Here is a 25755-nt window from a genome sequence, read left to right on the forward strand (position 1 = left end):
TTACAAAGACAATGCAGCAGTACTCTTGTTTTGCGATTACAGCAGCAAAACTGTTCAAAATATGTTACAAAATTCTTCTGCATGCGCTCCTACTTGTCTGACTTAGCAACTTCAGACTACTATCTGTTTCCAAATATGAAGAACTGGCTTGCCAGAAGGAGATTTATGTAAAATTTAGAGTTATTGCTGAAATGTTGACTACTTTGAAGAAAGATAAATCATACTATAGGATCAAAAAACTTGAGCATCATTGGAGTAGTAAGTACGTACATTTTATAGGAGATTATGCTGACAAATATAAACAATTTTTCCTGAAAAATTGTGTCTTCTTTATTTTTGCATGGATTTATCAGATAATTGCTAAATATTGTTTGCTTGTATGTTTCTCATATGTGCTACATTTATGCATATATCTATATTCTTTGCTCACCTTTTTTTCTTTTTCCTGTTAGCCTCCGGGAATTACTGTTCAGGTATTACTTCAGAGGATGAATAGGGATGATATGTATAAGTGTAACTGAAAGTGTAGTCTTGTACAGTGTCAGGTCGACCATTCCTGAGACGTGTAGTTGTTTGAAACCCAACCACCAAAGAACATTGGTATCCACAATCTAGTATTCAAATCCATATAAAAGTAACTGCCTTTACTACTTTCGACTTCCAAATCAGCTGATTTGGGAAGACGTGTTCACCACTAGACCAACCCGGTGGGTTATTCTTTGCTCACCTGCAAATAGTAATTATCACATCTTCTGACCTGACTCTGACAAAATCATTGGATTCTACTGGACACTATTTCTTATTATAAAGTTGAGATATTTGTTGGCAGAACTGATCGTTCAGTGGTTTAATTAAACTAAAAGCTAAATTTTTCAGAACCATCCTAGGTGATGTGACATTAGTTCTAATATTTGAACTGTACAGAATTTTTGAACTTGCTCATGATGTATTTAAATGGGAGTAAAATATAGTTATTAGCAGTGTTCCCTTGAATTTGTAGTGACCTGTGTGCATGTTTTTCAAAAATAAAAAATCTTAGTGCAGCAATTAAAAAATTTTTTTGTATGTGGTATAAAAAAAATGATTAAACAAGACCAGTCTAATATTACTACACAATAAATACATATGAAATTAACCACTTAATGCACAGCTGTGTGGCATCCACAGGTAAATTAGATATAATTTAAAATTACAATTACATTTAAAATTAAGTAAGTGGTTAAAACATTCAAATGAAATAAAATAGGGAAATTTTCGTGACTTACCTTGTAAAAACATAATCTGGTTTTTTGACTGCAACTGCAACTGAATCAACTCACAATTGTTTATTATTCTACAATTTTTTCAAAAATAATTAGATAATTAAAAATATTTAATATAAATTTTAAACACTTTATTGAAGGCTATTAATTTTACAACTATTCTCTCCTGTCTTGTTTTTAACCATTCTGAATAAACTCGATCTAAGTTAATATTTTTTTCATCATTTATATAAGATTTTACTAGCATCAACGTATCTAAATGAAATTCTTTTAATTGTTTTCTACATTTTGTTTTAATTAAATTCATTAAATTAAAGGCCTGTTTTCAATCTGCAGTACTGGCCAAAAAGATATCTCCAATATCCAATAATTTTGACAGTTCGTTAAATTGTTATTAGGTAAGAAAATCATTACCAAGTCTGCAAAACTTTTTATTTGTTTCAATTTAATTTTTTCATGCACAGCATATTTAAAATCTTATTCTGATATTACAGATTTTTCTCCAACAAAAGTTTTGTATTTTAAGCACAGTTTCTCAATGCCTGATAATTCATAACCAAAATCACATGATGGTAGAGCTGTTTCATCAAAGGATATCCCAGTCTTCTACCTCATCTTTTGGAAATCATTCTTATAAATTTTTGCATAGTAAATTAATAAATTTTAACATATCACTTGTATTTTTAATACAAGTTCTGGTCAGTAGCTTTTTGAAAAAGCATGCTCACCTTACTGCTCCAAGCAGTGTTGCCAATAAGTTATTGTTTATTTTGCTAAGATATTTTACTTATTTATGCACAAGCAAATTGAAAAGCATCAAGTGGCATTAGTTCTCATGCTGAAAATTTGAAATAATGCACTAAGTTCTAAAATTATATTTAAAATTTCTAAATTAATTTGAAATTCAATATTTTCTAATTTATTTAAACAGAATTTTGAAATTACATCATGTTTATCTTCATTAAAATATTCAATTAATACTTGTACCGTAACTTCTTTCCAAGTGTCAAAAATGCACAAATTTTCACGATGTGAACATAGTGTTGTTGAACCAAACACGTTTTAATTTAGCTGCTATACTGATGGCGCCTCCTTGAGGCGTAACTGGTAACTACCGTTTAGATAATTCTTCAGAGGATGAATGATGATGATATGTATGAGATGTATGAATGAAGTGTAGTCTTGTACATTCTCAGTTCGACCATTCCTGAGATGTGTGGTTAATTGAAACCCAACCACCAAAGAACACCGGTATCCACGATCTAGTATTCAAATCCGTGTAAAAATAACTGGCTTTACTAGGACTTGAACGCTGTAACTCTCGACTTCCAAATCAGCTGATTTGGGAATACGCATTAACCACTAGACCAACCCGGTGGGTTAATCTCCAAATACTGTCCCACATTTTTTCAGTAGTAAAATCGCTATGTGCCTGTCCACTTCTACCCTTGATGGTGATCATGATAATGAACACAAATTTTACTATATTTTCTTGATGAAACATAAATATTTATTTTAACTGAATTCATATTTTATGACTTTTCAGAGAATCAGTTTCCACAAATTCACTAAGCCATTTGACTATAAATTTGTTGGCCATTTTTTCTTTTTAAACCTCTATTTTTAATATGTTAATTTAAATATTAACAGACCTAGACTTCAAACTTTGAACCCAAAGGTTATTAAGTGAACACTTAATATCATAAAACTAATTTTTTGTATCAGTTATTTTAATAAAATTATTTCACTGAAACACTGATAAAATTAATATTTAGTAACAAAAGTTAGTAATCACATAATTTTGATTTTAATACAAATAAGATGTTAGCTTAAACACTGATGCAGACTTATGCACATGTGGCACCATAAACATGACAGGGATTCCCAGAACTAGTTGCACAACTGTCAAATGAGCATCACCATTCCACAACCTCACAGTTACCATTGACAATTGCTGCCATCTACACAGACTTTATAGTTTATGGTTAATTTGAACTTAAAACTAACACATCAATTTTTAATTTTTGAAGCGTCTGCTTGCAAAAATCTGTTTTGTGCATGAACAACATTTTTCATTAGTGCTATGTTTAAAATTATGTGCACAAAACACACACACACAGATAAGTAGTATAAAAACTTTACATCCTGGGCCAGGGAATACATTAAAAAGTAGCCTAAATTGGCCCAGTATGTAAGATTTTTTCACGGAGAGCACCGCCACTTTCCAGTTAAATTTCCCAACGCAAGCATCTATTTACTACAAAAAGCACACCAAAACACGACTGTTTTCTTCAATAAAGTAACACGTTAAAAACTGGCCCAGTATGTAAGGATTTTTTCATGAGCGCTGATTGGTCGAGAACCTCAGGCCTTTTTCGCGGATAGCACTGCCACTTTCCAGTTAAATTTTCACCACAAAAGCGTGTATCTACTACAAAAAGCACAGCAAAACACGACTATGTTTTCTTCAATAAATCAATACATTAAAGAAGATTGGCCCAGTATGTAAGGTTTTTTTTCACGAGCGCTGATTGGTTGAGAACCTCAGACCACCACTTTCCAGTCGCCCGCCAATTTTAAATCCAAAAAGTCACCATTTTAAATAAAGTTTTAAAAAAGGGCATAACTCGAAAACGGTGTGTCCTAGACGATTTTTTATGCGATTTTGAAAGGCTGACTTGAAAGGGTACTTTCCACATCTGGGAACGATTGCCACTAGTTTCATCCGCCTGCAGCCATTCTCGAGATACGCCCTTTTCCCATCATTTTTTGAAATTGATGATGAAATAAAATGAAAATTTGTTTTTTACCACTCGCTTAACAGTTTTAATCACTTAAATTAATTTTAAAGTCTGACATCATTACTTTCAGCGAAAGCGGGATCAACGCATTAAAAACTGGTTCTAAACCCGAGTAAATAATTCAATACATTAAAGAAGATTTTGCCAGTATACGAGTAAATTATTCATTACATTAAAAATTAAAAATAAAAAAATAATTAAAATTTCTACTTATGAAGGTTGTTTAATTACTTTGCCGGTTAACGGCGAATAAGCCACCACATTTTCATATATTAATAAACAATCCGCGATTGTATTTGGTTTAAAATTCTCTTCAACTTCAGTATTAATTTTCAAATCAATAACGCCCTTTTTTTTGGATTCATCTTGTCGTGAACAATCAATCACGTACAAGGGATATTTGTTTTTATAATCTGAAAACGTATGTGGCGAATCGGTCAATTTATAATACAATTGTTTAAACTCTACAAACATTTTTTACATCAACATTCGATCACTCTCTAAATCCTCGTATGGATAATAGTGTGAATTTATAAATTCTTTAATATTTTTAATGTTGCACGAATCAAATTCCGATGCGTTTTTCGTAGTTTTATTTAATCTTATCGGTTTGAAACCCTACAGTAACGTATCTAGGGTTGTCCAATTGTGGTGATGTTTTTACATTCCAAACCATAGATTTTGTCTGTGGGACTGTTGGATTCTGATGAATTTCCCACCTTCTAAACGGTATACGGAATTCATCATTTTTTTCTCTCAATTTGGCCAATTCCAACTGATATTGACTCGATACCTTTAAATATGGTACACGCCATGCAACATCTATTATTTCTAGTCTAGATTTATGATCTGAAACTGTGGCCAGTATAGCATTTACATCATCACTAGTACGTTTCAATAACAATTCTTGCCTGTTGTTTATAATTATTTTCTTATAATCTTCAGCAAAACCCAACAACATTGAAAGGGGAATGTATAAAGTAAACACCCCATCGTCGTCTATATTAATTTTATTTGTACCAGTAACCTACTCGGCTTGTTCCAACAATAGAACTGAATCGTTTGTTATTGAAATTACATTTTTCATAATAGTGGTCACACCTATGTTCTTCGTGCTGGCCACCTCTTGCCCGTTTATTTTATAAACAATCTCATCGAATAGAAAGGCCCTGGCACAATTAACCAATTCTGATGTTGATTTTTTATTGTTTTCACCAACAAGTTTCCCACGAATACATAGACAACTGTATAGACGTATAATACTGTATAATACGTAGACAACTGGAACAGTATACTCGTCCAGTTGATTTATTCTTATTATAATTTTATCACCCATTTTAAAGTTGTTTTCAAATGGGGTGTGTTTATGTATTTGTTTATATGTTAACGATTCTTCAGTAGACGCGACATTTTTAACATTTAAATAATTCATCTCTATATAAGAAAAAATTATTTTTCATTTCAACAACCTATTGGTGCTTTTTAATTTTCCACCGACAATTTCAAATCCTAGAGATTTTAATTTCTTAATGCTTTCCTCTGTTAGTTTATATTTAACATCATCATCACAGTCACTTTTATATAGCATTTCTAATGCCATATAAAAGCATTCTCACTACTTATCGACCTAGAATCATTTTTACATACTTAATAGTTCAGAAACGTTTGAACTTAATACTGTGCTGTAAAATTTATCAAAGTAATTCTTATTACTTTGGGAAATTTCTTTTTTATTATTAAAATTCTCAATTTCCAAAGCTTTCTCAAGCAGTACTTAGAATATTCCATTTTACGCATACATCTTTTTTAATGTAATATTTGAATATTTTTTTTTGAACCAAAGAGTATACCTTGATTTAATAACTTTGTTATGCAAGGGAGTTGCCAGAATTGAGCAAAGCTCTATTTAGCAGATCTACAGCCAAATTAACATTAGCAGACCAGAAGTTTGAAAAAATTCATAAAAATCAGTTTTTCTGTGTAATAACTGACCTGGGAATAATTTTTTTCTGTAACAAAATTATTAAATAAACTTTGTGATACATAATTCCAGGAAATGTTCTTGCAGATCAGATATGGAATACCTGCTTAAAATTAACTCTAGTGTTTAACATTTATATTTAAGACGTTATTAAATAATCTAAGGTTAATGTAAAAGTCTTACTAAAATCATTTGGAAAATTAAACCTATTTTACTTCAGTAATGTTGAAATCACGTGGATCAGAGAAATATGTATCACTGTTACCTTCCATTAAATCAAAAATATTATTGTCGTCTAGAAGTTTAGAGTTAGAGAAAAGAAACAAAATCAAGTAAATGGCATTGCTGATGGCATTTAGCTTAACCACCAATAACTAAAAATATGCGGCTTAAGAGTGTATTAGGCATGTAGAATCAATCATGTTTGGAGCCAAAAATCCCTACTTTTAGATATTGATGTGATAATGAATATCAAATAGGCCACTATAAAAAAGTTTTTTCATGAAACCATATTGTGTACTAAGCATCATAATTTTCACTAAATCAAAACACTAATGAATTATTACATTTTGCTCATAAATTATGAGTGTTTTTGTAGTAGACTTTAATTACCAGAGAAGTTAGATTCACATTTATTAAAAATAAGCCATTTAAAAATAAAATTAATTTTTAAAACAACCCAACAGTGAATTGTATGTTTAAGATAAATATATATCAATAATTACTTACATATAATCAATTTAATTGGTTACCATTTTAATTACCATATTCATTGGTTGTAATGTATCGCACTGTATCCATATGTAATTAACATTACTATCTATAAATTCCAATGTAATTACGATCTTTGTTAATACTGTAGGTTGATACTTAATTACAAGAATAAATGCAGCCTTATCGTTTTTATACTCCCAGCCTTACCTACCCATAAAAATTTAAGTTTAAATCATTTTTAATTCTTTTATCTTTAATTAACAAAATTCTTCTTTATTGAGACAGGGATTGGTTTGCATACAGTGATGAATCCACACCCGATTCAGGTGGCTGATAGGTAGACACTTTTACTTAACCCAATATCTTGCCAGAAATACTTTCTATTGTCACATAATCAGTGCTTGTTTCTTGATAGTTTAATTTACTGTTGCATCAAATGTTACAAATTTTACAGATATTTGCTGTAAAATTGAGATCCCATGTCTTATCAAAAACCATTTCAGTCACATTCTCATTTACCAAATCAGGAATAGAGTAGATTCACAATGTATTAATCCCCAAATATTGCCCAACCTTTTCAACAGATCCCTTCATTTACTTTCAATGAGCTGATTTTTACATCCTTGTACGAAGTAAAGGAAGTATTGTGATCAGGAAAATTTTCAGATTTTAACAGAAATATTTATTTTGACCATCCCTGAATCTATTTTGACTAGTGTCAGTGTGACATCTGTACATATGTATATGTCTTGCATAACTCAAAAAAATTAGTCGTAGAATGTTGAAATTTTGGATTTAAGACTGTTGTAACATCTAGTTGTGCACCTCCCATTTTGATTGCAATCGACTGAACCAAAAGTGTCCAAAAAAGGCCAAAATCCAAAAAAATTTGAATTTTGGAATTTTTCTTAACTCATTAAAAGCCCTCATTAAGAGCTTTTCAATGATATATCATAAGTGGTACTTATTTTCATTGGTTCCAGAGTTATAGCCAAATAAAATTTTAATTAATGAAATATTTGGATCTTGCAAGAGGAAGGCACATTGATTCAAATCAGACTTCATCTGCTTTTTTTTACTTTTTTTTAATTTAAATTTATTGATTTATTAATAATTATTAACCTCTGATTGTTATTTATTGTAAAATTTATATGTTTATTTAACCTAAAAAAAAATATTTTTTTGTAAAATATTTTACGTCTTTTATTCTAATTGACGATTTCTAAATAAACATCTAGCTTAGCCTTTTTAAGTATCACACATGTACTGTAAAAAAATACATCATGCATTTTGAATTTTGTGCTTTGAATAGAACAAAAATTCATGCATTAACTGCAATAACTGTGGTCAGTACTGTATTCAGTTCCATATGGAAGTTCAATTTATGGTTATAATTGTTAGTTAATTTATTAATGGATAATGGGGCTTGCTAGCTTTATATATTTTTTGCTTAGTTAAATATATTATTAATTCACTATAATAAATTTGTTTTCTAGGAAGGATTTCACAATCGAGAAGTGAATGCTTTATCATTATTGACTTCACTTAAAACAGACAGACAGGATTTAGAAAATTCAGGTTCTTCTGTTTGTAATGAAGGAGTAATTGTTGTTTCTGGAAGTGAAGATACATCGATTAGAATTAGTCTAATAACAGAGAATAACTGGCAACCACTTTTATTATTAACTGGACATTTGTCCAGTGTAAGAGCAATCACTACTTTGCCAATAGAAAGCAAAGGCATGATTGATAAATTTCTAATATTTACTGCTGGTGGTCGGGCACAGTTGAAGGTCTGGACTGTTAAAATTGATTATAATGGTCAGTATTCATTAATCACTATATACATTTTTTTATACCATTTTTCCCTTCTAAGGATACCTCTCACATTTTAACATTTTATTTATTGTTGTTCAGTTAAATAAATGTTAATTAAGAGTTAGAACAGTCTCCAAATAAATTTATCATTTATTATACTTTTTTTTAAATGCAATTAACAAATATGAATCCATTCGGATACATGAATTGATTTCATCATAGGGAGGGGTCAATTTGTTTTTAGGGGGCACTGTAATGTTGCATGCAGAAATATCAGCTTTTCTAGAAGATTACAATGAGTGACTTTTATATCCTTTAAGAATTACTAAGTAAACAGAAGCAGTAACTTGAAGAATTAAACTAATATTGTACTTTTATTGTATTATAGTATACTATAATTTAAAATGTTTATAATCTTTTCTACTTTTACTTAAAAAATTTCATTTTCTTTAAATATTATTTACATTCTGTGTTAAAAAGTAATTGAATTCCTTTATTAAAATACTATTATTATGTGTAAACAAAATATACTACAAATTTACAGCTGGATTCGAAGGTGGTGTACAAATAAGTTTTCTTGACCATGCCATCAGAAAAAGCAATAAAAAAAATATGTAGTTTCAAAATATACAGAAAACTAGCAGTAACAGAAGACATGCATTCTTAACCTCTTAATCTACTTACCTCGCATAAAATATTTGCTTTTAGAATATGGTCCACAGGCTACTTTTGTTCATTTCACCTGAAGACGGGGGACCAAGCACTGATATAAAATACTTGGACATTGAAAATGATGTAATGCAATACTTATTGCACATTCCTATGTAAAAACAAAAAAACCAAAAAAAAATGATGCACCATATTAACATAAATAAAGATTTAGAGAAAATATCCCACAAATTTAATCTGGATATCATAATGCCTTCAGAACAAAAAAACTTAAATGTTGAAATTTTGAGTCATGTTGCCTACAGTCCTGTAAGTATCTGAACCACTCCATTATTAAAAAAAATGTTTAAATGAAAAAAATAATGTTCTAAACATTATTCCTAAAACTTTTTAATTTTTTCTAAATAGAAATCTTAGTGATGTGTTGCCCCCTCCAGTAAACTGATAAAAACTTGATGGGTTTCACAATTGATGTAATATGAACATTTTAAGAAATTAATAAAAGTTGAAATATGCTTGTTTAAAATTATAGTTTTATATGTATATATTCCCATCAATGTAGTATTTTTATGTCTTAGTGATTCTAAAATCTTAATGAAAGCTAATTATTATAACCATCATTGAAATATATACTCTGTCTTTTAACATGTAATATTTATGGAGTGGCATTTTTAAAGCTAATATAATTTTCAAGTATTATTTTATTATACATAGCTATAATATGTGTATCATTTGAAAATAATACTTGCTATTCATAATAAAAATTACCAAAATTATATTTTGTATTAATTTGGAGAATAATTTTTTTTTGTGGGAATATATTTACAGTTTTATGAGTGTTATGTTGTGTAATTCAAGGAAATAAAATGAGGTACAACCATCAATAAATAAAAGAAGCAAAATAAATAAAATTGAAATAATTACATAGAATAAAATACAAGAATGGTCCAGAAAGTAACTTACATTTGTGCCTGATGTGGAGATGGGTGGGGATAGAGCCGCCATCTTGGTGTCAAAACATTTGTACACTCAGTACGCCTCAAGTTGTCACAGCGTGTGGACTGTATTTTTCTAGTTTGTTTGTTGTGAATAATTGAAATGTGCACTTCTATAGAAAATAGTGTGAGTTGTGAGGTGCATTCAGTGATTAGTTTTTTACTGGCAAAAAATCTCAAACCAATTGAAATTCATTGGCGACTTTGTGAGGTGTACAGAGATGGAATAAGGAGTAAAGATGGGGTGAGGCAGTGATGCATTCAGTTTAAAAATGACTGCAATGTTCATGATGAGGACCGCAGTGGTCAGCCTAGCCTTGTTACTGATGAACTGATGATGAAAATCATTGATAAAATTCATGAAAATTACCGCATTACGATTATGGAACTCTTGCTTCATTCCCCCAAATTTCATGAAGTTTACTGTATGAAATTGTATCAGGGAAGTTTGGTTATCACAAGTTTTGTGCAAGATGGGTGCCAAAAATCTAAGGCAACAGTTTTCTACAGTGAAGGAATTGAAAAGCTTATGCATCGTTATGGTAAGTGCCTCAATTTAAATGGTGACTGTAGAAAAATAGTTTAAGATTGACCCTTTCAAATGTATATAATAAAATTTCTTTTTTTTATTTGGTAGGTTTTTTATTTCAAAATGTAAATTACTTTCTGGACAGCCCTTGTATAATAAGTAAAATAAAACATAATGAATTAGCTAGCACATAAATAAATGGTGTATATGTTTGCATATCAGACAATTGTGTGAATGGACTGAAAAAACAATATCATCCATTGGAAGAATTTTTTATCAGCTTTTAAAAATTATTGTCTTTTGAATCGTATTTGTATTTTAAATTATATCAGTACTGAAGACACAGTATGCAGACTAATTTTAAATTGTATCTTATAAAACTGTTTAATGTTACATAAAGATATGCACTTAAAAGTAAAAATAGATTTTGTTAATATTACTAAATTTTAAGTGATTAAAACCCAAACTTATGTTTTTAAGTGACCCAAACTTAATAACTGCTGTATTTGAAATTGTTAAAATTTAGTGGTATTTTGCTTCTTTTGTTTGCAGTAAACCCATTTGAATTGAAAGCATGTGAATGTTGTTCATATATGTTAAGAGGAGCTGAGAAAGTTAAACGACCATGGAGAGAAGCATTACCTATGATAGATCCTGAAACTAGATTCATGGATCTATCTGCTGAATTTAATTTTAAAGATACAAGTAAACAGTCAGTATTAATATTTGCTGCTTGTTCTGATGGTTATCTGAGGTAATTATTTAACTTTATATGAAGAAAACTTATTTACATTATGATGTTGATACAGTAAGATGTTTGCAACATCAATTTATTTAAAATATGTATATATTTAATTTTAAGTCAAACCGCTATGTCATTAGCTACTGATAAATTCCCACATCATCTAGTGAATCTGCACAAGTATTAACTTCAGTGCTTAATGGTAACTTGTGTTAAATGTGTTTTGGTGGGAATTTTCCTGCTATTTTACACTAATTTACAGGAAACATGGTCACTGTAAAAAAAAGTAATCTAAACATGTGGAAATCACATGGTGGTAACTCATGCATTTAGACAGTATAATGAATGTTCAAGAATTGTCCAGTGCGGAGTTTAGCACGAGTTAGCTGCTGTATGCAGTCATGCATAAGGAAGAAGTTGTAAATTGGTTGCAGGCTTTAAAGTTTCCCTTCCTAAAATTAAACTTTAAAACCATTTCAAACAACTCCTTGTTGTTAAAGTAGCAGAATTAACTAAAATTGATAGGTGAGACATCCTCTGCAAATAGACACCACTACATTGCTAAACACTAGATCAAGAGTAAGAGAGAATTTATTGTAAATATTATTGAGATACCAAGTTAAGCATTTTACAAAAATTATTCTTTTCCATCAATTGTTGTCAAATCATCAAGGAGATTAAATTAAAACCCTTATTGATATTTCAGGTAAATTGAAGTTCCTTAAAATTATATTAGAATCAATATTGTCATCAGTTATTTCAAACAAATGGAAAACGCTTTTGGTGTCATCCTACTATTGGGACAAAAATAAACTAACACCAGAAAAATGCCTTATAAAATAAAGATTTTGCCATATACTAATTTTAGTTAAGTCCTCCAACATTTTAACAAAACAAATTAAGTGCACATACTGTGACTCATCATTGAAGGGAAAATAAGACATTTTAATATTAACTGACTAGCATTTTAAACACTGTTATTATAATACATAAGAAAAACTATTATAATTACACAGTAACAAAAAAAAAAAATAGTAACACTTAGTACAAGGGCCATTCAAATATAAACCAGAATTTGTGTTCATAGCTTTATTGATATTAGATAAAATTACAAATAAATTATGTTGTTTTTTCTATATAGTTTCCTTCGCCAGAAATATATTTTCTTCACTGGATAGGTAGCTTCCTAATTCCCCTTATCAAAAAACAAGATGGCTCCCCCCAACAATCAGTTGCGCACATAATGCTCAAATGCACCATGATCTTCAAATCTTTCCCTTCCCAAAGCTTCTTTCAACAAATCAAACATGTGGAAATCACATAGTGACAACTCTAGACTGTACAGTGAATGTTTAAGAATTGTCCAATGTGCGAGTTTAACATGAGCTAGCTGCTGTATGCAGCCATGCATTATCATGCATAAGGAAGAAGTTGCAAATTGGTTACCGGCATCAGTTCTTGCAATAAACAGCCTTGACATCATTCAACAACTGACAATTGTTTGCCGCATATACCATCCTTCATCATGCTGGAAATCAATCAGCAGTACACTTTTTGGGTCCCAAAATACATTTGCCAGAATTTTTCCAGCTGACAAGCATTTTTTGGCCTTGATCAGCACCCCTCCCCACTTTTTCAACACTCCATACTTGTCCCCTTTCTTTATGGAATGTAGTGGTAGACCTGCGTTTCATCGCAGGTCCCATTACAATCCAAAGTTGCCTCTTCTTCCTCAGAGTGATTCAGAAGCTGCAGACAGATGTTTTTCCAGACACTTCTATGTGTTGCAGTGCGAAGACATGGAATTCATCTCATAGACACTTTTCTGTATCCAAGAGTGTCTGACAACATTGTACGTATATTCCCAACACGTATGCTCATCTCTGATGCCAATTCAGCGACAGTTATGCAGTGCTCACCTTCCACAATTTCACAAACAGCCTGGATATTATCATAATTGATGCTGATCTGCAGACAACATTCATGACTTTCGTTCTGTACTGCATCATGGCCACTTCAAAATTTTTGGCTCAAACACTTGAGTTTTCTTACAGGGTAGCATATTCTAATTCAAAAATTTCCGAGGATTTGACACCTTTATTGGCAATTATAATTCCTTGTGCAGCGGATGATGGTATTCTGCTCATACATTCTGCTACTGAAGTGGGAACGTGACCTATGAGCATGGCTGGCCTGCTGCTCCCCTCCACACATATCCAACTAATTGCTCACACCACCTCACCACATTTACTGCTGTTCCTTAGTCCGTGCAGAAAAAATCTGGTTTATATTTGAATTACCCTAATATGCACCAAAATAATATAGTAAATAAATATAGTAAATTTATTTTACAGAAGTTTAATTATAGATCAATTAGTTAATTACTTAGATCTTAAAATCTTGATGGGAGAGATTTTGTCGTAATTAATTTTTATCTGACCAATTCTATCTAATCACCAGAATTCATAACGTTTATTGTGTTTAATACTTTCGGCTTTAGTGAAGAAAGCTCTTTGCACATGATAGAAAAGCTTTGGTGAAAGTAGAATTATAAAGTCATTATCCAGGTAGTTTTTCAGTTACTGAATAGATAAACTAAACTTTTTTTTGCTTTTTGGTCAGCCAATTCTCTTAGTCAGTCACTTGAACAGATTTTACTGCTCTTAGATGGGAAGGGGTGTTCTTCAATCTTTGATAAGCATCAAACTTTTCTCCCCACTTCTTTAAAAATTTCCAAAGTGTTCTCATCAGGTAATTTTAGGAATTCCAACAATCTCCAATGAATTATTGCAAGAATATTGTTCTAAGATCCTTCAACTTAACCAGCAAACCAGTCATTTTATTTTTTAGAGCTTTATTTTCAACTTGTAATTCTTTAATGATTTCATTTTGAGAATTGTAAAAAATTGTTGTTTTGTAAGTATAACACCTATATGCCTAACTTAATATTGGCAGACGGCAATGGTTGCAACTCAGATGTCAGCGGGAGCACATATGTTATTGTTGGTGACTGACAATGTTCTAACCTACCAACTGAAAAAGAAACTACATACGTAAATTGTAGAACTTTCATGTGTAGAATTTTTTTGGAATTTTGTTTGACAGTTCCCTTTTGGATGGTAGATGAGAAGAATCTGATGCCTAGAATAACACATTTAATCAGCTTGTTATTTATATTTTTAATTAAAACATATTTTTATTAATTATGAAATATTTTTAATTGGTTTATTTAATTTTTAATTACAGGATATTCACTTTTTATATTATGTCAAGTAAAATAGAATTATTGTGTTTATTTGAATATAACAGATGTTTATTAAAATCATTTAGTATCAAATATAATAAAACTGTTAATGCAAATAAAGCAACTAATATGGTTTTAACTACAGCAACTGATGGTAAACTTACTTTTTGGAATATTCTGCAAGAAGGTTCTATCTCATTATTAACTCATCAGTCGGGTATAAACAGCTGTGACTGTATTATTATTGACAGCTTAAATTATCAAGGAAGCTATTGTGAATCTGAGAGAATTGATAAATTTCTTTTAGTAACTGGTGGTGATGATTGCTGTGTTGTTATCAATGTCTTAACTCTAATTGAAGATGATAATAAAATAAAAAAAATCTCTGGCTGGAGTAGTAATTCAATACATTCCTCACAAGTCTCAGGTAATTTTATTTTACTTTTTGCTTGTTTCATCTTTCATTTAACTAGTGTGATGCACTATTCTAACCCTTTCTTATCTCTTACCCTCAGTATAACTCCTACACCCTCAACTATTTCTACTTCCTTTACTGTTGTAATTTTACCTTCTAAATTTTTTTCTTTACTAAATAGAATGAGCTTTGAGTCAACCAAAATCGGTTTCTCAATATTCTTTGGCTCCCATCATGTCTGATATTCTCTAACTAGACTCATATTCAAAATACTTTATTATCTTGCCTCTCTCATAGACTACGTGAATGAATCCTCTGTAGTTTTTTTTACTTCTAGTTATCACCTGATAGTTCATCCTCTTTCAGTCTCTCTTAATCTTCCAACATTTTTCTTAGAAATTATCTGAGTAAAGATCCTTCATAGTTTCTTCACTCTCCTCCTTATTGATTACAAAGTCATCCACAGTTAATATACCAATATTACCATAGTAATATATCGACCGATATTAGTTAAGAAGAACCTTCCATTTCTTTACACAAGAGTTTGCCTTGTAGTTTCCTTTTCTTCAATTCATCTTTTTAAAATCTCTTAATTTGATACTTTATCAATCCATCTAATTTCAATATTCTTGAATAATGTCAAAAGTCAGTTTTCTTTATTTTTCTGTCACTCAGTTTCACTCGTACAAGTTATGATCCATACTAATATTTTTAGTAGATTTCTAATTCATAATCTGATGTGGCTAGCAGACCTTCTTCTGTACAAAAGGTCATTTCTGGGTTATGGTAGTCCCCTTTTGAAATCTTGTTTATTTCATCCTTTTTTTTTTCATTTTACTACTTAAATTATTAAATTCTTCAGCGTCTGATATATTATGTTCTCTTGATCTTAATATCACTGATTGACAAAAAAAATTTAATGTTTCTAAGTGTGATACCATTTCATAAATTGCTTTTTTGCATATATTACAGATCTTTAAATACAATTTTTTTATCACCCTTAGTTTTAAATAAATTATGCTTCAAAAAAATTAAGGAAAAATATAGTTAGAACCTGTAAAATTTATAATTTTGCATGGCTATACCTGTGTTAGAATGATTTCACTGATGCTTTTCTTTTATAAATAGCCTCAGGCACATCCCGAATTAATGTCCAACAGTAATCGGCTAGCATGTTAGTATTCCATTTCCCTTTATAGCGGCTTTCCATCACCGAAAGTCTTGGTGGAAACGTAAGCCGTGTTTGTCACTTACGTCTCCAAGGTTGTCCAGGAAAAAATCCACATGTGAGTGGAGAAAATGTATTTTCAAAGATATGTTACATCCCATAGTATGAAGTAAGAAGTTGATTAACAATATCGTGGTAATTGTTGGATTCTTGTTTGTCGAGAAAAGTTTTGCCAACGTCTTTAAATGAAGCCCAAGCTGCACTTTCTACATTGTTTAACATTGAATTAAATACCTCATCTTTGACCAACTGTCTTATTTGAAGACCAACAAATATTCCTTCTTTAATTTTTCCTTCTCTTACATTTGGAAATTTCTACCTGATTAAAAATCCAGGCCTATCCTTCTTCATTGCTTTTACAAAATTTTTCATTAGTCTAACTTGATATGGAAGGGGGTAAAAATATTTATTTGGGTTCAACTAAGGGCTCATGAATAATATTTTTCCCATTTGGAGTTGTGTCGTTTCTTTCACTATTTGGTAACATAATGTTTATCCCTAGCTCAGCTGTTCCATTCGCAAAGAAAACACATGTACTTAGTATAGCCTAACTGCATGCCTAACATATAGGCTAACATTATAGCTACAATTTTAAAGTAGCTATAACTTTAAAATCACCACATGTTCCAACTATGTTTTTTATAATTTATTTTTTCAAGAACGTCTTTCATCACATCATATGTCTCTTTCAAATTAATACCATAAATGATTGGTATTGAAGAATATTTGTTACCATTGTGTAATAGAACCACTTTTAAACTACACTTGGATGAATCTATGAAAAGGTGGCAGTCCTCAGGTTTATGAACTTGTCCTTAGTGCAACATAAGCTCATCAATATTTGTGCAATAAACCAAATTATTTTCATCAATAAAGTACTGAGAAAGTTCTTTTTGTCAGCTTCAAAAGCCCAAAATTTTTGTGTTTTTTTGAAATAAATTCCAACCTTGCTGTCATGATCCTAACAGTTCAGCTTGATTTTTTCATAAATTTAAATCCTTAACAAAGTCATTTAATTCACCTTTTAATATAAGATGTGGGATATTGGAATATAATTCAAAATCAAAAATCATTGTTGTCGTCTTCAGTACTGCCTGATTCTTCATTGCTGCTTTCAAAACATACATTCACAGGTAGTTCGGGAAGTGGAATAATTTCACTGAGAGGTACAGGCCTGATTGCAGATTGCAATGAAGGATATTTTATAGTACGTTTAGATTTTTTAGAAATCCCAGACACACTTGTTAAACAAAATTAACAATCGGTTACATGATCCTTTGGTTCATGCCAAACCATAGGACAAAGCCTTCGATGTGTCTTTCAGCCATTCTCTTAAATATACAGAACAATTAGTGCATACTACATGAGAAGCCCATGTCTTACCTGATCACCAATTTTACACTGAAAGTACAAATGATATGATTTTTTAATTAAAGGTGTAATGTTCTTTTTGTTTGATTTTACGGTACACTGACCACATACATAACAAAAGGCGTCCACATCATCTACACAATTTCGAGGCATTATGACACTGCACTGTTAACAAACTTAAGACTGAACAAAATTAATTCATTCCTAAATTCAGTGCTTAATACAAACACAGCTGTGTTTTCATCTACACGTTTTGACCTGCACAGATATGATTAATCTTGTCCTGAAGGCTCACTCTTCAGTATTAGATATGATGTCGTAATGTGACTATGATATGATATAATTCTTTGTCTAGTATTGTTTATTTATAGCTTACAAATTATGTTAAGAAAGTTAAACAATAAAAAATGAGTTAACAAAATACAATATAGGAGTTTAAAATGCTATCTATACATTGAAAAATCCAGTAATTAAAATTTTTTTTTTTCAAAAATGGTGGAATGATAGAAAGATTCTGAGTTCATATTCGTTGTCAGCAGCAAAAAAAAAAAAAAAAAAAAAAAAAAAAAAAACAGTTTAAAATCATTTATCACGTGTTAAGAAAAAAGATTGTATTTATCAGTGTAGTTAATTCATAATTATCTTACTTCCTATCACATTTCATTACCTATGTTTACTTTTAGATAAAATTTCTCCTCTAGCAGTGAATCAATATTGTTCTTTGCTTCTTTTAACTTGTTTCTAATGTCTGCCAAAGTAGCAGTGAATCCTAAATTTGGCTTTTCTCTTACTTTCCGTACTGCTTCTTCTACATACAAATTAAAATAACAAAAATGGTAGACTGAATACCCTATTAATTTTTTTTAGTGTGTTACATCTTGCATTTCCACATCTCTTATTATTCTAGGAATTTGGTTGTTTAAGTATAAATTTCTTTCAGTTCTGCTTCTAAAATTAAACTGAAACTTAAAATTCCCTTTTGCAGGCATTTTATTTTTTACTCTTCCACGAGGCATTCTCTAGTAATGTTAGTGCCAGATCTGGTTATTAATGATGATGCTATTGATCTGATATTACTGCTTACTGCAATACTTGCATCAGTTCTGATTTTGTGCTGTAATCAGATACCATTCAATGTTTTCTGTGTATTCAGATTGATTTAAATTCTAGTATCTAAAAAGAAATTTTGAGGAGGGATAATAATGATCACAATTTTGTTGTTGTTGAGAATATAAGTTAATGTCTTTGGGGATATAAAATTAAGCAAACATAGCAATGTACTGAACCCACAAACGAAGAGAAGATGCACAGAAAATATAATATTTCTTTATTTGGTATTGTATTGTGTATACAGGTTGACAAATGAAATCTGCCAAACTGTAAAATTATACTATGTTACAATAAATCTGCCAAATTGTACTGTGTTACAATATATCACTATTGTTGTTATTATTGAAGTTGTGATCTTAATGCATAGGAACTGCTTTAAAACGCAAAACTCAAGCTTGAAAACATGTAATTTTACAAAATTTGATAATTAAAACAAAAATACAATGAGGATTCATCATCCTAATAAATAACAATCATCATAATTGTGATTTATTTAGTGATATCACTAAAAACCTTGCTTGTGGTCATTTTAGTGTTTGTTTATTTTTTCTATCTTTGAAAGTATAAAAATTAAAAAAAGTTGGTGATTAAATTGTACATTAGAAATACTCTCTTACCTGATTAGACTTGTGATATCTTCTGATTTTTTTTGCTGATTTCAATGATGAGATGTAAATTTTTATGTTATGAAAGAAAAACCATTCATTATACTGTTGTAATTATTATATATAGTTTTTTTAAACTTAGGCTTCTTATCCTAAGATTTATTTAGGTGTTTTAGGCAATAAGGTTATTTAGGTTATTAAAGGTTATTTTTGTAGGTATAAAGCAATATTTTTTTGGTTAACAGTGCACTCGTACACAACTTATATCAATCCAAAATATAAACATTCAATTGCACAATATTTTTGAAAAAAAAAAGTAATTTTTATTTTGGTAATTATGCAACCTTGACTACCTTTATTAATTTCATATCTTCTATGTTGTCTTTTTAAGGTATCAAAATAATTGATAATTATATTATTTCTGCTGGAGTTGACCAGAGAATCAATTTACTGTCATGGAAATTAGAAAAAAATGAACTAATTGTAAATTTTATTGCCCAGTATGTTTCTGTTGTTGCGGATATTCATGGAGTTGAGGCTTGGAAACATTTAGTGTAAGTACACTTATGAATTTTCTTCTATAGTTCATTAAATATATGGCGTAAATATATCATGAATAAAGTGTTTATTTCATTGATTTTTAACAAAACTGAGATCTGTTGCAGTTCTTTCAGTTAAATTAAATATGAAAAATTTCTTAGCAGTCTAGTTTAAACTGGGATGTAATATTTTTCATTTATCCACTCCTTTTACATACACTTTAAAAAAGTGTATGTAACAGAGTAATTACTCTGTAATTACTTTTGTACTTATTCTTACTCTTGTTCTTACCGAACAATTACTCTGTTATTACTACCAGAATCATATTTTAAGAATATAATTAATAATAAGACTGTTAAAGTTATAAAGATATAGTATATCTTATTATTTAATTATATACTTAAAATATGATTCTGGTAGTAATAACAGAATAATGGTAAAAGTGTATATAACAGGAGTGCATAAGTTAAATGAATAACTTCTGCATGTGTGGGGATTTGGTGTTTAAAGAACAGTGATGAAATTTACTCAGCTAGTTAAAAAATGGTACTTATCAGTTGATTATACAGCACACCTTTACATGCATGTAGTGCTGTATAAAAATATAAAATGAAAATTATTTGGGAGTTACCGAATTCCGAGTAGCAAGCAGTGCAATTCCGAATATAAAATGAAGAATCTGGAATTACTGAATTGCATTAATCAGACGAGGTTAATGAGCAAAGCGAGTGTAGATTATGTTTGGTTAGGTTATATTGATATACGTGTACAGTTCATCATTACATGGAATCAACATAATCTGATTAATGTTAAAAATAAATATTATATACTATAAGTTTCATCGTGTTGAGTTGCGTAGAAAGGTTATGTATAATTATTATCTTCTATACTTCTAAATTCATATCATAAATAATATACTAATAGATAAATGACAAAAATTTACTAGAACAAATAAAACACAAAAATCAATTGGATTTCAGAAGGGGTTCTGTATAAACTATAAGTACCAAAAAATGCCATAAAAAACCATATTTTGGTTGTGCAGTTGGGGATCAAGAAATGAACTGGGCCCCTCATAAATGCTGTTTGACCTTTATAAAAAATCCAATAGACAGGACTAGTTGTAATTGGCACATGAGTTTTGCCATTCTGACTGTATGGCACGAATCACAAGATCATTTGTTGGACTGTTATTTTTATAAGGTTAGAAGGATTAAGTAGTAAATTCAAACAACATAGTGCAATACCCAAATTTACCATCTGCTATGATGCCAGCACCTCACGGTGGGCTTACCTGTACTGCATCCTCCAACACATCTATATTTAGAAGATGAATCTGAATTTGAGGTAGCCACTGAAGTTTGACACTAGAAGCAAGTTCCTATTTTTGAAGCAGAATCCTCTTCCTGTGAATCTCATGTGATAAGTCAAGGTGAATTAGATGACCTTGTTAGGGATTTGAACTTAAGGTAAGCTGAGCTTTTGGGATCTAAGCTGAAAGGCTGGAATTTTCTCCATATTGAAACTAAAATGTGATTCTTTTATAAATATCAGGAACAGTTTTAACATTTTTATTCTGAAGAAAATAGCTTAGTGTAATTGTAACAATATTTGTGCTTTCATGGATGCACATCCTTGTCATAGTTATATAACTACAGAATGAAGACCATTCATTAATTCAAAAACTAGTTTAAAAGCTCTCCTTTTGCACCCTGAAAACAGATTTCCTTCTGTGCTATTAGCTTATGCAGCTAATATGAAAATCCTGTTAGGAAAAAATTCAGTATAAGTACTGTATGTTGTGATGTGATGTTGTAAGTACTGTACTGTAATTTAAAAGTTATTGTGTTATTAATGGGTTTGCAGCCTGGTTACACTAAATTGTGTTGCTTTTTGTGTGAATGGGACAAGACAAACCATAAGGAATGCCCGAAGCATTAATAAAGCATTGTAATAAGGCACTTACATTTGAGCAGTAAGGTGTATATCCTTTGCTGTTTAACTCAGAAATGATATTTTATCTCCACTCCATATGAAATTAGGACTTCAAAAGCTTTGTTAAGGTGATGATAAAACTGGTGCTGGATTTCATTTTTTGAAAGGAAAATTTCCTAATGACACTAAAATCAAGGAAGGAATTTTTGTAAGTTTCCAAATAAGAACTTTGATTATAGATGAACAATTCAAAGAAATGTCAAAAAGTTAGCATTTAGTGAAAAATGTTTATGGGATTTAACATGTCCCTAAAAATTCATTTCTTGGATTCCCACCTAGATTTCTTTTTGGAGAATCTCTGCGCCATCAGTTATGAGCATGGGAGACACTTCTACCTGGAAATCTGTCATGGAAAACAGGTACTAGTGATAATGGAGTGTAAGAATGTTTGTAGTTATTTTTGGATGGTATGATATGATATTCTTAGATGAAGAGGGATGTTCCAAATGCTAAACACAAAAAGAAAACAACTACCACATAGGTAAGTTGAACCCTGTATGGATATAATTGTTTAATTTATTTCAAAATTGACCTACATATTTACATGTATAAAATCTATTTGCATATTTGAATTCAACGTGAAAAGTTCTATTCACACGCGCGGGATCCTTGTCTTTTCTGTTGTGTCAGAAACAAAGCTTAATTTTATTCCTCAGTGCAGTTATAATTTTTTTCAAAAATAAATTTCTGTTTCTTTCCAGTAGCTTGTGTACTTCTTGGAACAATAATAATATAAATTTCATCTTGTTCAACACTTTGGGTATGAGAGGACAAGTTTTATGATGAAAATTTTAGTGATTTTTTTTTTATCTTGAGTAGGCTTAAACTGTTTTATTTATCTACCTCTGAAAAATCCTTTTGTTTATTAAAAGTTTACTCAATTTTTTTTTTTTCAGAGATACTGTTGCTGTTTGCATACATGGAGTTGGAGTGGAGGTGGTTCATATAAACACTAAGTCACTGAATTTCATAAAATGTTAACTATACTATTTTGTGTATTTATTATTTAGAGATTACTTTACAGAATGTAATAAAGATAGCTTTTATTCACATGTTTATTAATTTGTCACTTCGAATAAATTTAAGTTTAATTTTTAACTTGTATTATACACAACTTAAAATAAAACTGTTACAGATTAAACATTTTATGAATGAAGTGAAAATATAATTTACACTATCTATGAGTTAATTGAATAAATGAACTGATACAGAATAATAAAAAATAAAAAAATAAAAGAATTTGTATAAATAAAATATTCTGTATAAATTTTTATTTTCACTTCATAAAATGTTTTGTTTGTAGTAGTTCAGTTTTTTAGTTGTTTACCATGTATAATACAAGATAGTCTGGGGGATTTGATTAATAAACTCTAAGTCCGTAAGGAAAAATCACAACTAGACAAATCTGGGGAATAGAGTGGCCACCTCTCTCTGGTGATTGTTCTTCTGTAAAAGCTACATGATTTATGTGACATATTGCTCTGTCTTCTTGGAAGAGGCTGTACTTTTTTCATAATCTGTTAACTGAGCATAGAATTCTTCAGTATTGTCAATCCAGTCAAAAAATATTGATCCCACTAAATTGCCAGAAAAATCACACCATACACTGATTTTCTCATTTTGAAGCAAACATTCTAACAGCTGGTGAGGATTTTCAGTTGCCCAATATTTGGTGTTGTGTAGATTAACATGTCCAGATAAATGAATGAAGCCTTGTCTGACATGAAAACAGCATCAGGTGTATTAAGATGTTTAGTTTTGCTCTTAAGTTGTTGCAAAGTAGCTACATGATATGGTTTTGGATTTAAATCATGAAGAATCTTATGGTAAGATGTGTATTTTACACCACTTTATTGTGATAACTTACGTATAGATTTTTTTGGCGTGACAGATTCTCCTTTGAATATTAATTATGGCCTCTATAAAAATAATGGAAGTTTTACTATTTTTTTTGTATTTGAAACTGACTCTGTTGTAGGCCATATTTTAACCAAATCATGTATGCTGCTACTCTTTGCTGGAATTCTGGTATTCTGAAATTGTTTGAATGTTTCTTGAAATGCACATAATGATTAGAATGATCCAGAATGCATGTAATCTTTCACTATAGCAACCCTTTTCTCAATAAGGAAACAAAAGAGCAATAAAGCATGAACAATTTATAACTGACCACAATAGGTGCAAGTAGTTACTTACACAACTAACAAGATTAGAAGCAGCAGTGTTAAAGATACCACTCAAATAATTGCATTTTGAGCCAGCTCGCTTTGATTTAATTCACTTACCTGGTAGAAGAGCTATTCCAGAATTGTCTTCTGATTGTCTGGTATAAAACTAAAAAAATAACATATTCTATTGTGTGTGCAAGTTTCCTAACCGTGTATCTTACTTCTCCATATATGCAGAACTCACATTCCAAAGCTTATAGTACTGTGTCTGTCGTTTGCAGGCCCTTGTTTAAGAACTCTGTCCCTAGGGTACCTAGCCAGTGCTGCATAGTCAGCCAGTCATCTTTCAACAGGCACTTAATCCAGGGTATTGGGGATAGTAAAAAATATTGCATAAATTGTTGAAGGTACTCTTGAGCAATCTATGGAACAGGGCCACCAATTATCACACTCCAAAACTTCATGACCATCCCATGCTGTTTATTTTATGTTGACTTGCAAGACTTCTTAAAAGTTTCATGATCACTGTATGTGGTTACAGATTCTATAAATTCTCTAAGTAAATTTCTTTGTGGTCCCGAACTCATTACAATAATTTTTTCAGTTCTGCATCATAGTATCAAACTCAACTTCTAACCTACCAGGTAGGTAGTTGCAATTTAATTTCAGTTCCTTCATGTCACTCAGTCTTGTTGAAGATTCACCATAGATGTGTTTTGTTTTTAAAGAGTTCATTTCCTAGTAAAACACCAATGGAAATATCACATGTGGTATTCGCATTGGTGGCATCCTGACTGAGGCAAGAACAAGGCTGAGAGATGCCTTTTGCCAAGGTTCTGAAGATGTCCTTCAGTAAAGCCCGTAACAGGCTAGGTATGGAGGGTGTCTTCCCCTACAGGATCAGGATGTTTGAATTTTTTTGATGTGATAGGGGAGAGAGTGCACACTACTTTTTGGACTGATCCCTAATCATTCATGAACTTGACCCATAATTTATTTTTGGTCAAAAAAATCATCCATGTTTTTATTTTAGCACTCAACAAATATCAAGTCTATAGCCATTCTTTGAGTTTTAACACCAGTCTTCTGTTTTGATACCTACCTTACCCAAAACCTATGAAATCCATTCTGTCACAAAAAAATCCTACAAAGAAAGACTTCATGGAAATTAAAATTTAGAAAAATTTGCAACTATGAGTATGTTTGTTTTACACAGTTTGTTCATTTTTAACAAGTTAATCAGTAAAAATTTTCACCCATCTCTTAGTTATAATTATGTGCATGATCTCTCTAAATTTTTTTTACTAATCTCCATATAATATTATTATTGTATACATGACAGTGATAAGTTTTATGTCTTATTTACCACTGTTTTACCAGCGCTGAACAGAATGGACAGTAACAAAATTTATAGATTGCTGGTTGCTGCAGCAATCACTCTACTTTCAAAAGTCAGTTTTGCAAATCGTACAATATTATATGTTACAAAAAAAAGAAAAAGAAAACATATTCAAAACTGATCATCTGAAAAATTATTTAATCGTGTTTACAATTATCTAGCAAATGCG

At 30.5% G+C, this 25755-nt stretch overlaps 1 protein-coding gene across 2 annotated transcripts in view; it reads left to right on the forward strand.

Annotated features, from left to right (window-relative positions):
• LOC142318878 (tRNA (34-2'-O)-methyltransferase regulator WDR6) overlaps positions 1–23069 on the forward strand; it is a 55579-nt gene extending 32510 nt beyond the window's left edge. For both annotated transcript variants that reach the window (XM_075355468.1, XM_075355467.1), the window contains 5 exons: positions 8255–8579; positions 11322–11523; positions 14758–15182; positions 19876–20038; positions 22916–23069. In XM_075355468.1, the coding sequence (XP_075211583.1) occupies positions 8255–8579; positions 11322–11523; positions 14758–15182; positions 19876–20038; positions 22916–23000 (1200 nt within the window). In that variant the 3' untranslated portion in view covers positions 23001–23069. The remainder of the gene's footprint in view (positions 1–8254; positions 8580–11321; positions 11524–14757; positions 15183–19875; positions 20039–22915) is intronic.
• Positions 23070–25755: the final 2686 nt, after the last annotated feature.

Source organism: Lycorma delicatula, chromosome 2, assembly GCF_047948215.1.
Source record: "Lycorma delicatula isolate Av1 chromosome 2, ASM4794821v1, whole genome shotgun sequence".
Classification (NCBI taxonomy): domain Eukaryota; kingdom Metazoa; phylum Arthropoda; class Insecta; order Hemiptera; family Fulgoridae; genus Lycorma; species Lycorma delicatula.